At 42.6% G+C, this 14,153-nt stretch overlaps 1 protein-coding gene across 2 annotated transcripts in view; it reads left to right on the top strand.

The window, feature by feature from the left end:
- The window catches only part of Syt9 (synaptotagmin 9), a 175,233-nt gene that overhangs the window by 117,433 nt on the left and 43,647 nt on the right, over positions 1–14,153 (top strand). The window contains exons 4-6 of one of the 2 annotated variants that reach the window (XM_028859867.2): positions 4,922–5,042; positions 6,943–7,114; positions 9,147–9,276. In XM_028859867.2, coding sequence (XP_028715700.1) covers positions 4,922–5,042; positions 6,943–7,114; positions 9,147–9,276 — 423 coding nt within the window. Of the gene's footprint in view, positions 1–4,921; positions 5,043–6,942; positions 7,115–9,146; positions 9,277–14,153 lie in introns of those variants that run through there. The other variant, XM_028859868.2, reaches the window with a different exon arrangement.

Raw genomic sequence — 14,153 nt, 5'->3', positions numbered from 1 at the left:
AAAGGGTACTTTAAAAACAGGGTTCCTCAGTGAGCCAGTCACACTGAGGAATATGATACTGATAGGAAGAATAGATAGGAGACTAGAAGTTCCATAGCCTTGTGGCTCATTGACCTGGAGCTAAGCTACCTGAACAGCAAGCTCCAGGCATCTGCCTTGTCTCTGTTCCCCCAGTGCTGGGGTTACACACTTGTACCAGAACACCATGCTTTTCACATAGGCTCTCATGATCAATCTCTGGACCTCAAGCTTGCAAGGCAAGGACTATTCCAGCTGAACTATCACCACCACGCCTATGTGTTATTTAACTTTCATTATCATCAACCATAAAGATTAGGTAGGTAGGTAGGTAGGTAGGTAGGTAGGTAGATAGATAGATAGATAGATAGATAGATAGATAGATAGATAGATAGATAGATAAAGAGTTTTTAAGACATCTTTTCTCTGTATAGCCATGTAGACTATGCTCATCTTGAACTTGAAGATCTGTATGTCTCAATCTCTGCAGTGCTGGGATTAAAGGCTGCATGACCACCACCCAGCCCATGTTAGATATTAATCCCCCACGGGAGAAATCTGAGAAGAGTTAAGTGAAATAAATGACATTGATTATCTAAGGTTAAGTGGACAGTCAAGGCTTTTACTGAGCTTTGATCAGTCACCTTATATGTCCACGCTTCAGGGGTTTTTAAATACAAAGATTTAGACCACTAATTTTTAATGCCATTATTGATATAGTTTTGTTTAAATATTTCATCTTATAATTTGCTTTTTATTTCTATTAGATTTTTCTCTCTGACCCTGTCCCATTCCCATGTTTACCTGTTCTTTTTTGATTACTAAGTATTTTCACACACCTCTATTATCTCCTGTTTTTATTTTTATTTTTTTTAGCCACAAACTCTGAATTATTTTTGTTCTTTCTTTAAAAGAACTAAATGTCAAGGGGTATGTGTTACACATCCTTAACATATGTAAGTCAACAAAGTGATTTTATTCTACTTTTACTATACATCTACAAAAAGCACACAATTTTAGTCTTTTGTCTTCTAGTGAATAACATCAGTAAAAATGAGGGGGTTTTTTGTTTTTTGTTTTTTAGTATTTAGTTATCAATGCTAGGGATGACTCCAACAACCCACTTGAGTTATGTACCCGTCCTTTGTCCCAACAAAGCACAGGGTAGTGAATATAATATTGTGGTCAGCATAGTTTCAGCAGCACCCTTCTAGGATATCACAGAGTGGGGGAGGAATGCACTAAGAGAATGCAGGAAGAATATAAAAGTGCACTAGCCAGCCAGAAAATACAACTAACATTGACTACTACAGGCACAATTAGAAAAAGAAGATTACAAGTTGGCAGACAGAGAACTTACACACACTTCTGAGAATTTCCCAATGTGCCTTGCTGACAGTGCTGCACTTGACCACACCAAGCAAGAGCCAATGAGGCATGGCATTTCCCTTCCTCTTGTATCCTCCAGGGCACTCAGTACCAGTGATACTTCTGCATTCTGATTCTGTTTGGCTCAAAAAGAAGGCAGGCATTCTGCCATTTCTTTATATTTGACTCTTTTCAGCATTCCAGAAAATTTACTGAAAATTTATATGCTCCCATCCATACACATTGTTTTCTCAACACTGGAACAAGTCACATTTTAGACTAGAAAAGTGTAGCTTACCTGTGTAATGTTTTTGCAGCGTACCTGGAATCTGTCTGACGGTTAGATGCCAGGAACACATCCCAGTCCTCAAAGGTGACAATCAGAAGTTGCTCCAGATTGTGTCAGATACCCTCTGAGGAATAAATTCACTTCTGATTGGGAAGTACTGATTCAAGGGAATGTTCATGGATAGAGAGCCACAGGTTCTTGATCCTAAATCTTCATCAGCTGATGGTGAGAAAGCAACATTACCATCAGATGCCAGTGGTCTCTGTCCTGGGAAGCTTATATCTCCTCAGAGGACCATGGCTCCGAGTTACTATTGCAGATTCAGCCCCAAGACTCTGGGAGTCTTATGGCCAAAATAGATGATCTAAGAATAAGGAAATGAGGGGATAGAAAGATGACCCAATGGTTATGAGCCCTTGTTGCTCTTGCAGAGGACCTAGGTTCAGTTCTCAGGAGCCACATGGTGGTTTACAATCACCTATAGTTCCAGTTTCAGGAGATATGGTGCTCTCTTCTGATTTCTGTGGACACCAGACACATGGTACACATACATACACACAGAAAAACACATGCATAAAATGAAATAGATAAATCTATAAAAAAAAATTAAGTGAATGAACAAATGAATGAAAGCCCTAATGATTATTCACAGTGTTACTCTGAGGAAGAGTGGCATTAGGATGTGTATATAGGAAGGGGTGGGGATATTTTATTGCTTTACTTAAGTTCTTCAATATTGAAATTTTACTTTCATTTTACTTTTGAATTCATACTTTAAATTTTCTGTGTTGTTCAAGCATGTCAATATGTACACATGAATGCAGGTGCCAGTAACATCAGTTCCTCTGGAGGAAAAGTCACAGGAGGTTGTGAGCCTTCTGGTGCGGGTGCTAGGAACTGAACTCAGGCCCTCTAAAGAGGAAAATGCACTCTTACCCACTGAACCACCACTCCAGCATCATTTTATTTTCATTTAACTATTTTATAAATAAATAACTTCTATAAGTAAAAATTTTATAAAATGTTTATAAGATTGTATTTTCAGGCACGGTCTCGTGTAGCTCAGTCTGCCTTTGAACTCCATATGTAGCCAAGGAAAACTTCGAACTGCTGGTCTCCTGTCTCTACTTCCCAAATACTTAGAGTGTGCCACTATCCCTGGTTTACTTGCTGCCTGCTGGACAAGCACTATACCAACGAGGTCACATCGCAAACACACAAAATTTCATTGTAAATCACTTGAGGGTCAAGAATTTTCACTTTGATGATTATTTGCTTAACTTATGTGTTGTTAAAGATACAATTATGGATTTTAGTCTTAGAGTTTTATTGTTGCTATTTTTTCCTTTTAACTCATAAGTATATACTCTTAAAATAGAAATATTTATGAATGGGACTCATCGTGGGAGAAAAAAAGACACCATCACATACTAATTACAGAAGTAATACAGAAGGAATCAGACACCTCACATTTAACTATGTTCCTGAAGAGCCAGAATTAAACTGTGTGTTTCACATTGCAAATCTTTCAGAATGAGGTACACAGTGTGAACCCCCAGCAAATATATGCTGAAAGAATTGATTATGAAACCTTCATGGGCATGATTTGGGCCAATCCTAAAATTACTTTTTCAAATTGGTATTCTCTGGGCAAGTTGAGATAGGACAAGAGAGCAAGGTGCTGTGGAAAGGGAAACTAGAAACCCAGGATACAGGAGTGGACTTGAGTATAAACAGCAAAGAGAAGGTTAGGCTCCTACAGAAGAGAACACAGTACCACACAGCAACAAGCACCTACCATGTGTGAAACCTCACTCCTGTACAGTGCCCCCCAGCCTCTCCCCACAGGGAAAGGTCTGGCCACCAGGTCTCCTGAGGTCAAGGCTCCAGAAACCAGGGCAGCTTGGGCTGCAAGGTGAGGTGATTTATTTGCATGAGCCAGGTGACGCTTGAAGACACAGACCAATCCATCTGCCTTAGCTACCAAATAGATCCTCTACCTCCTCCTCCTGTGGAAGCAGTCAAGTCAGGAGGCTGGCAAGGTGACCTTCCAAAGCTGAATCTGTGCTTCTAAAAATAGAAGCATCCTCCAAGAATCTAGAATGGGAGGGGAGGCTGTGGATGTCGAGGGCCAGAACCCAAGTCCCTGGAGCATTGTCAGTATGAAACAGTATTAATTAGACACAGGCACCCAGATCCATAACCTCAGGTGTCTCGCAGAAATTGAAACTAAATGAACTGGCTTTTTTTCCTCTTCCTAGTTAGACTCTCCTGGGCTTTTAAAAGGAGAGGGGAGCAGGGGAGAGATTCATATCTTCTGACCTACTTGGATTGGCTGTACATTGCCCAAGGAGATGTCTTTCCCAGGATCTGAGTAGAGGGAATGGAGCTCCTTGTGATGAACTCAAGATGGGATGTGACTAAGTGGGACCTCGAGGAACAGACATCAGGGCTCCCTAAATTCCAGGTTCTGAACTTTTCTCCCTGCCTGGGTTTTGTGCAGGACTAGGTTCGTGTCCCAGTATGTCCAATTATGTGGGAACATGAGGTCAGAGACTGTCACTGCCAGGCTCATGCAGTGTCTTTGTCCAGAATTAATGAGAGCTAGAAAATTCCATGATATGGTAGAACCACATGCTCCTGATCTACAGAGGTGGTTTGCCATGCTAAGTGTACAAATGGCAATGTAGAATGGTGGGGAGACTGGGTTATGCCAGAGTGTGTGGGGACAGTGCGGACAGTGTGGCTCATTTGACTGTTCTGTGTAGATAGTCAAGCATATGAGCTAGAGTGAAGCACAGCTGGAAAGACCACAGGAAGCTGAGTGGGGTTGCAGGTGGAGTCTCTGAGATCTGCTAGGGTGAACAGCCCTGGTAGGCTCCTCTTTGCATGGCTTTGTGCTGAGAACTGTCTCTAGATCGCAACAGCCATGTGAGTAGAGCCACATGGAAGGTCACTCTGGGAATGCTGCATTCTGGACTATGGGAGTTTGTATGAGGCTGTACATGTGGGCTGGGTGTGTGGTGGCTTCCTGAGAACATCCTCTTCAGCTCTACCATCTTAAATATCGTGCTTCCATAGATGTAGAGCTATCCCAGTACAAGGGTGGAGTTTCTTTATGACATTAGGATGTCATGAGCTAAACAAAAGGAGCAGAGTGTCCTTTCAAACACTGCCCTGCTGCTGAGCCTCCTGCATGTGGGCTGAAGACACTTTCTAATGCTTTGGTTTGTGCTTTCTTAACAGGACAATGTGGATCTGGGAGAGCTTATGTTTTCACTCTGTTATCTTCCAACGGCTGGCAGGCTGACCATCACCATTATAAAAGCAAGGAATTTAAAGGCAATGGACATAACAGGAGCATCAGGTGGGGCATTCTTCAGTTCCTCGTCTGGTTCTCATTCAGCACATTATGACATTCCTATTATGGTACCTTGGGTCTGGAACCAAGTTGCCTACCACCTCTAAGTGCTGTGTGACCTTGGACAAGTCACTTGACCTCTCTGGGCTTCAAATTGCCATTTGTAAAGTGTGAGTAAGATTAGTGTCTGGCCCATTGAGTTGTTGTATGATGAACTGAGTTAATGATTATAAGATGTAGTGTATTAAGGTGCTACATGATGTTAGTTGAGTTAGCCTTTCCCTACCCATAATTGGGACTTGACACACAGTTTGCATATTCTGAGGTAGTCTGCCCAGTTAGGCCTTTCTACAGACTTCACTGTCTTAGGCTCATTGAAGATTTGAGACAATTCTGACTCCTTATAAAAGTGAAATATAGCTTTTTTTTTTTTAAGCGAACCAAGCATATACCTTTAAGTTATAAACCCTGACACAAAATGTCTCAATATGTAGTTCATACTATGCGTATTCGTACCTGTCTTGGCTAAGTGGTCACTAAGGCATAGACCACTGATACAAAGACTGAACTCAAGGAGCCTGAGATGCAGTGTATTCCTTTGTTGTTGCTGATGGGTGTGTATGCATGTATGTGTGTGCATCCGTGTGCATACATGTAGATATGAAGACCAGAGGTCAACCTCATCTGTCACTCCCATGGAGTCATTCTCTACTAGTCCATCACTACTGTCCAGCTCAAAAGGCAGTCCTGTATCTCTTCCTAGCCACACACATACTGCCCTCACTCCTCATCCCTTCCAGAAGGTACTTTAAGCCAGAGGAACGGTATCTTTTTTTTTTTTCCTTGCTTAGAAACATCCTAGAGTATAGAACACAAAATATACCAACATGTTGGAATAAATGTCATACCTGACCTTGATTTTTAAGAAAGGTTCTCTCACTGAGACCTGGACTCACCGTTGGGCTATGACTGGACAGCAAACACCAGGGATCCTCTTGTTTCCACTTACCTTGCACTGGGATTACAAGTGCATGCCACCCACCATGCCCAGATGTATGACTAGAAGGGGGATTTAACTCAAGTCTTAGGCTTGCATGTGCATGACAAGCTTGTTACTGACTGGTATTTACTCCAAGATGTTGATATATTCTGTGTTCTATATTCCAAGCTGTTTCTAAGCAAGAAAAAAAAAAAGATACAGCTCCTCTGGCTTAAAGTACTTTCTGGAAGGGGTGAGGAATGAGGGCAGTATAAGGTTAGGCAGAGAGATACAGGACTGCCTTTTGAGCTGCGTGGTTTGAGGGAGTAGTGGACCAGAGGCGCCCCCTCTAGAGCACAGTCAGCCTGGTCACCTGTCGCTCTGCCATGTCTTCTCTCTTGCTGGTTAATGACTACCTTCTTCCTTTGCAAACACACTTCCAGGGTCTCCCAGGACTTGAGGCCATCCACCCTACAGACTGTCCCATTCTCTAGGAGTGCAGAGCCCATACAGCTAGAAGCATTCCCCTAAAAAGAGGCCCAATATTTAAGCAAAAATCATCATGGGTGGCTCAGAGTTGGGGTGCTGAGTCCTGTCTCCCACTCCTGGGAAATGTCTGTGTTTTTCTTCCTTTCACAGACAGACAGGTCCTGAATTCTGGGTGGAATATTTTCTAATTTGGCAGCAGATGTTTTCACCCTATTTTTAAATTTCATGAATTTTGAGGAGACAGTGTCCTGTGTTTTTTCTTGAATGAATAACTTAATTATTCTAAGTAGTTGCTGCCCACATCACATATCACATGAATTAAAATCCTCAACCTCTAACTCTAGTCTCCAGACAGAGAAAGGAAGTCTTCCCCTATTGGTCATATGCACCCAGCATCTGCATTTGTCCTCACACTGCCCTGTTCTCATGTCTGTACAGATCCCTACGTGAAAGTGTCACTGATGTGTGATGGCCGGCGACTGAAGAAAAGGAAAACATCCACCAAGAGAAACACGCTTAATCCTGTTTACAATGAAGCCATAGTCTTTGATGTCCCTCCTGAAAGCATCGACCAGATTCACTTGTCCATAGCTGTCATGGATTATGACCGGTGAGATGCCAGGAGCGCTCTCTCTTTCTGTACACTCTCGCTGTTTTCTAGGCAGGATGGGCAGATTGGGGAGCAGCCATATGCTTATCTGGGGTTCCAGGACACAGAGTAACCAAAGGGGAAGCACATGAAGACAGGCTGACAGGGAATCACATTGTCCAAACCAAGCAGTAGAGTCCTCTCACTACAGTACTTCTAATACCTTCATCTCTCCCCTCCCCCTTTCTGATCTTTCTTCTCCTCCACCTTCCCACATCCCACTTCTTTCCCTTCCCATTTCTGCACACTTCCTGGTATCTCTATGTGTCAAACTGTGGCTCCACGGGTCTTGTTTTCATTGAGCAGCCTAACTCCTTTAGTGGAAAGTTTCTATCCAAAACACAGAATGATTACTTTGGCCACACCACCAACGTTTCTAAATATATAACTACAATCTTTTTTTTTTCCTTCTTGCACTGTTTTTAACAAAGATCATTTCCATCCACTTCAGTTTGAAAGCAAACACAGAAATGTTCTCTTGAAAATGCTAGGATCAGTATAGATGAGAGGGTACATTAAAATGTATAAGATGCTAGACTTTTAATTAATACAGCACAGAGGAGATATTTATAGCCTGCATTGTAGCCAATTGTGTATTTAAAGGAGAGATTTGAAAAACAGCCATTTTAATATGCAAAGGAAGTACCAACAGGGAATTATACATGTTAAACCAGTCATTAGACAGAAATGCAAAGTCTCTTTTTAATTAGAAACCTCCCACGTGGTCTGGGCACAATTATAAAAGAAAAAAATCAGTCTGGCTTCTAATATAATCTCACAAATATTATTTGAAGCTAAAATTTTTTTCATCTACCCCTGAAATGTTAGCACAGTGGTATCAGTGACCTCAATGCTTTTCCAGTAAATCCCTACATAAGGCATGCCTTGTCTTCTGACACAGTTGCCCATGAGTGTGACAGCCCATGCTGGGCATAGACCTTGTCCTGTCTTCTTTGGATACACACAACACCATAGTGCCAGGTCCCAGGAGGGGATGTTGCCCACCAGCTGTGGAAGGCTAGGCTAGCACTGCTCAAGCTATTGCCAAGGTTCCTGCATCAACAAATCTGATTATGCAATCTCTGCCTCAATTTAATTATCAGTAAACTCATGAATCTGGCCTGGAAAAATCCATGGCAGTATCCACAGGGCCTCTGCATGCATTTTGTTTAATAGGTATAGACTTAAATATCCCAAACACTCCATCTCCATTTCTTCTCCTTCTCCCCACACAAATGGAATAGAAATCATTCGTCTTTTCTGGGAGGAAAAAGAGGTTATCCCAAAAAGTCAAAGAATGGGATACATAATTCTAATTATTTCAAGGGAGTTTGTAATTATTATTATTATTATTATTATTATTATTATTATTATTATTATTATTATTACTACTACTACTACTACTAAGGAAAAGTAAAATGACATAAGGTAAGACCTACTCACAAAGAGTTTCAGGCTGTTAGCCCTAAGTTAAAGAAGCTGGGTGCCTTTCCAAGTTGAGAACTCAAGTTGACCCAAAGAACCAAATCTGAGTGTAGAAACAGATGGGGAAAATATGATGGCGGTGGTCTCTAATGAATCAAGGAGCAAGAAGACCCAGTATCCCTCCCTACTGGGCTCCACCTGGCCATCCTTGGTTGCCTCTTGTTGAAATTTGAGTTGGTATTACATCACACACTTTTTCCTAATATGTCATCCCATATATCTGGAAGCCAGCTTAGCCTCCAGAACCAGAAATGGTATCATTAGCACACATCAGGTAGTTCTTTGGGCAAAGGTTCTCAGAACCAAATGAACCCATGTCAGTGTTAGGACAGTTGAATACAGTACTTAACCCTAGGTATTTCTGCTATTTAGCCTGGACTGTGCTTTTAAATTATAGAATTTTTTTAATAGCCCACTATTTCTGAATTTCTTCCATTTATTTGAGTTGTTGCTTTTATTTCTGTATACCAAAATTTTAAGAAAAAACTATTGTGGCCCATTTTCACAGTGTAGGTCACAATGAAGTCATTGGCGTGTGTCAAGTAGGCAACGAGGCTGAACGGCTAGGCAGAGACCACTGGAGTGAGATGCTATCATATCCTCGGAAGCCCATTGCACACTGGCACTCTCTGATGGAGGTAAGACCTACCCCACATGTTCCACTCTGTAGATTACATGTTTTGCTGCTGAGATGCAAAGCTGTAACAGAATGAATGTGCCTGGCTCTTCTGTCACTAGCACTGTCCCTGGTGACATTTCCCAGGACTGTTGTGACTTGCATGAAATCTGAGGTTCAGTATATTCTTTCAACCAGCCTAGGATGTTTGGATCAGGGACCATCCCTCATTTTTATTGTCTTTTAAAAGGATCAGGATTCTCTGACTCCATTCTACAGCTTTGGGTTGGCTTTTGGAGGGCATCTACATGAGACAGAGAGGGAGCCCTCAGTTTTAGGACTGCCTCTGGCCCTAGCCTGTGAGTCTTATGTTGCTTAGCATCATTTTCAGGTTTATTTAATTAAAAATAACAAGGCACAAAACAACAAGATGTTGAAAGGAAATTTCTCTCTTCCTTACATACAGAAAGTCCAAACGAAGACAGTGTAGAGTATACACAATTGTGTACACAAAGCCCAGACTTCTCCCATCTTTCTCCTTAACTATCTCAGTGATTACCTCATTGTACAATGTGGCCACTAACCTCAAAAACATTTTATCTTTCATGCCACAAAAATGTGGAACAAGGAAAGGGTCAAAAGAATACACAGTGCTTCTTTCAAGGTTCTCTTTGAGATCTCCCAAGATACTGCTTCTTATGTGCGATTTAGTCACAGGGTTTTGGACATGTCCAGTTTGAGGGAAGGGTAATAAATACATTCTTTTTATTGTGTGCCTAACTAATAAGTAGGGTTTTATTTTCAAGAAAGGAAGAATGCGTACTGGCCATCATCCTGCCACTTTCCCCTCATCCACTCACCTCCCTGTCACTTCTCACTAGTTCTTCTCTTTATCTTTGCTTATTGACTCATTTATTTTGGCATTCTCCCAAAACTAGTATTGATTGAGGAACTTTTCTGAGGATCACATGCCATATAAACACATGAAGTACACATGTGAGTGAGAGACCACTTTCTTTGGAGCTCTCATAGACATTTCAAAACAGAAGCTCTTTAAATATAAACTTATTTGTTTATTTACTTATTAGTGGTGCACATGCAAAGACATATGTGTGGAAACCAGAGAACAGCTTTTGGGAGTTGGTTTGCTCCTTCCCCAAGGTGGGTCCTAGAGATGGAACTCGGATTGTCAAACTTGGAAACAAGTTCCTTAAGCCACTGAGGCCTCTCACTGGCCCCTGAGAGGAAATGGAGGATGAGTCATTAAGGTGCATAGCCATAGCTTTGTCCCTCATATAATGAGCTACCAGGACACATAGGAGAGTTGCTCACTGAGCTGCTGGGACTGGGAACACCAGGAAGCGAGCAGAAGTCATTGGCCAAGAGTATGTGGGTTCCAGGCAGAGAACTTTGCTCTGTTCTCTCAGTATAGGCAGCTTCTCCCCACATAAGTGCCCTGAGAGCAAAGGCGAGCACTGTCCAGTGTGGATACCTCTGCCATTGACAGTCAGGTGAGTGTGATGGAGTAAACATGCAGGCAACTGGAGAGGGAGAGAGGCTCCAACCGAGGCCTGTAGACAAGAGGATGCCTCCTTTGAGGGAATGGTGCTTAAAGGAGACTCTAAGCATGAAGAGTCCCAGTTATTTTCAATGATAGACTAGGATCCCCTCATTTGCAGGCCCCTGAGTGTATCTCTGACCCTGGACCATAGAAGCTAAACCTCTCTTTTCTGGCATCACAATTAATCCCTAAGGGAGATGTCAAGACATGTGAGCCACTTGAGAAAGTACCAGGGAAACTATGGCTCATTTCCTCAGCTCCTGGTGGAATTCCCAGAGGACCCCATATGTGGGCTTAGTAAATTGCCCAGAGAGATCACTGGTAAGTGGCAATGAGAGCCAGTGTAATCTACCTCCTGTACCATTAGAAGTCACTTCTGATTTAAATTCTCCTTTGTGGTCAGAAGTGTTAAAGCTCCGTGACAGGTGAAGGGAAAGGAGTAAGGTCCACAGGGGCTGAGAGATGAGCTCTGTTCCAAGCAGGACTTTCTCGGTGTTCTTGGAAGACAGCAAACCTTGGTGGGGTGCAGCATGCCAGGTGTGGGATAGGAAGCACCATGGAGGTGTCTTCCACTTCAGAGGGAAGAACATTGTGCAACTTAGGTCCCTGGGAGGTGCTCCTCAAACCCTTAGCTCTCAGCTTTTTGCAAGTCTATGTTCAACAGTTACGTAAGTGAGAGATAAATGTCTTGAGGGTTAAAGTCATGAAACATGGGAGTCATTTGTACAGTGGCTGGAATTACTTCAGCAAATACAATGGTCGTTTCTCAATGGTTGCCGTGGAACTAAGGGAATGAAATGCATATGTCCCCAGTATGAAAGGTGAGTGAGGTTGCTCCTTCCCTGTGGCCTCTTGCCTGTCTTTGAAGTCATGTCTTGAACTCGAGATCCATCTCCAGAGGGGAAATGCTGCCTTCCCTTTTAAAAATAAACATGCAGCTGGCAAAATTAGGACAATGGTACCTGATGAGATTAAAGAAGGCACGAGGTGGACTGTGCTTTGTCAGCCACAGTATGGATGGAGGTGGTCACAGGCAGGTCTGGGAAGTATGTGTGCTGGAGCTGGATGGACCTAGATTCACACTGCTGTACAGCCACGTACTGTTTGATTGTTCCTCACCTTTGATTTTTCTCATCTGTAAAGTTGTCATAACTGCCTGTCTCTAAGGGTCATTGGAAAGATTAAGGTTTTTAAGGGGTGGGAGGATTGAGATGAGATTTCATGTAGCCAAGGCTAGCCTTGGGCAACAGATATAGCCAAGGATGACCTTGAACTTCTAATCCCCTTGCACTTCATGGGTGCTAAGAGGGTGGGCATACACCATACCACCACCACCACCACCACCACCACCACCACCACCACCACCACCATTTTACACAGTGCTGGGGATTGAACCTAGGTATGTTTATGTCTGAGCAAGCACTCTACACACTGAGCTTTATCTCCAGCATAGATAAAGTTAATCTGTGAGAAAGACAGCTCCATGGCTGACTGACATCTAACCAGTGTTAGTAAAGTTCTCATTATTGTGTGTTGTAAATTCTGATGGGTTGCTCTGTATCCTCATGGGACTCTGTAACATAAGGAAATATCACCCATGATGTTTTTTATGGCAACAGCTAGGATCCATAGTAAGCATCATCCCAGGTTGGAAGAGTGGCTCACTCAATACTTGACTGAACATGGGTATACAGATTTTTTTTTGTCTTGTTTTTATTTTGAGACAGGGTTTCTTTGTGTAGCCCTGGCTGTTCTGTAACTCACTCTGTAGACCAGGCTGGAATCGAACTCAGAGATCCACCTGCCTCTGTCTCCTAAATGCTGGGATTAAAGACTCATGCCACCACCAACTGGCTCAGGTGTACAGATTTTGTTTGTTTGTTTTTGTTTTTCAAGACAGGGTTTCTGTGTGTAGCTTTGGAGACTGTCCTGGATCTTACTCTGTTGGCCAATCTGGCCTCAAACTCACAGAGATCCGGCTGGCTCTGCCTCCCTAGTGCTGGGATTAAAGGTGTGTGCCACTGCCACCCAGCTTCAGGTGTACAGATTTAAGGTCTACTTCCTTTCTCCTTTAACTCTACTGCAAAGATAACCTGTTATTATGCTCTCTTAAACCAAAAACGGCTTAATCTTAAGCTTCTTGGTGTTTATGCATGCGTGTGTGCGTGTGTTTGTATGGAGCACAGAGCAGAGTGAATAAAAGTGAGCATGAGTTGGGATTTAGTGTGTAAGGAGTTTGACCTGACAGAAACTCCATACTGCTAGAGAACAAGGGATTAGGTTATAAATGAACCCCAATTCCTGCAGAGATCTGGCCATCTACTCAGGGCTATATCTAATATACCCTGACATTGCCAGGGTAGGTAGCAGATGGAGTCTTCAGAACCAATGAGTTCAAAAATCGGTTTCTTTTTCTGGGACTCGGCATGGCTTCACTACACAACCAAAGGTCATCCAATACCTCTCCCCTTACTCTTCATAACATCATCAGCTCAGAAAGCTGTGTAAGCTCCCCCAGAGGTTTCTTGGAACTTGGAAGTAAAAATGTCCCTTCCATGGGACTTCAGGAGATGACAGAGTGCTGAGGGTTCCCTTATCATAGCATCATTGTAGACAAATTTCTAAATGGTCTTATTAAATAAAAAACATGGAGCCAGAAATTTGGGTTAAAGTCTTAGAGAGATCAGGGAAATATGGAAAGCCACGAGCTAACCTCACCTCACCAACTCCGCAGCTTCCAAAGAGTATGACTCCCTGTCTACCTAGGCTTATATTCCTTATTTTTCTGCCCTCTCATTGGCTCTTAGCCCAGCTACCTAATTTCCTCTTCCTACACAGCTCTGTCATTGTCTGTCTGTCTGTACAGACCTCCAGGTCTCTATGGTTGGTACTGGGATTAAAGGCATGTGTCGCCATGCTTGGCTCTGTTCCCTAGTGTGGCCTTGAACACACAGAAATCCTGCCTGCTAAGGGATTAAGGACATGTGATGGCTGACTTTTTCCCCCTGATCTCCAGGCAAGCTTTATTTATTAACGCACAAATAAAATATCACCACATTTCAGCACAAATCAAACATCACCACACATCTTCTGTACATCCAAGATAAGATGGTGTTGATATGGTCACATCCTCACCCCTTTCTCACCCTCCTGACAGTCAGGTTGACCTGCATCCAGAGCTTCAGGAGATTAACTGGCAATAGTTCCATGTTTTGCATGGCATCCCTTTGAAATGCTATATAATGTCCGGATTAAGATGTGGAATTACAAGAAACTAGATGCAGATGTCATTTGGTTAAATTATGCTTTGTTTTTCTGAAATTATAAAGACAGAAAAC

This window comes from Peromyscus leucopus, chromosome 1 (genome assembly GCF_004664715.2).
Source record: "Peromyscus leucopus breed LL Stock chromosome 1, UCI_PerLeu_2.1, whole genome shotgun sequence".
Lineage (NCBI taxonomy): Eukaryota > Metazoa > Chordata > Mammalia > Rodentia > Cricetidae > Peromyscus > Peromyscus leucopus.
This window is presented reverse-complemented; position numbering and strand designations above follow the sequence as displayed.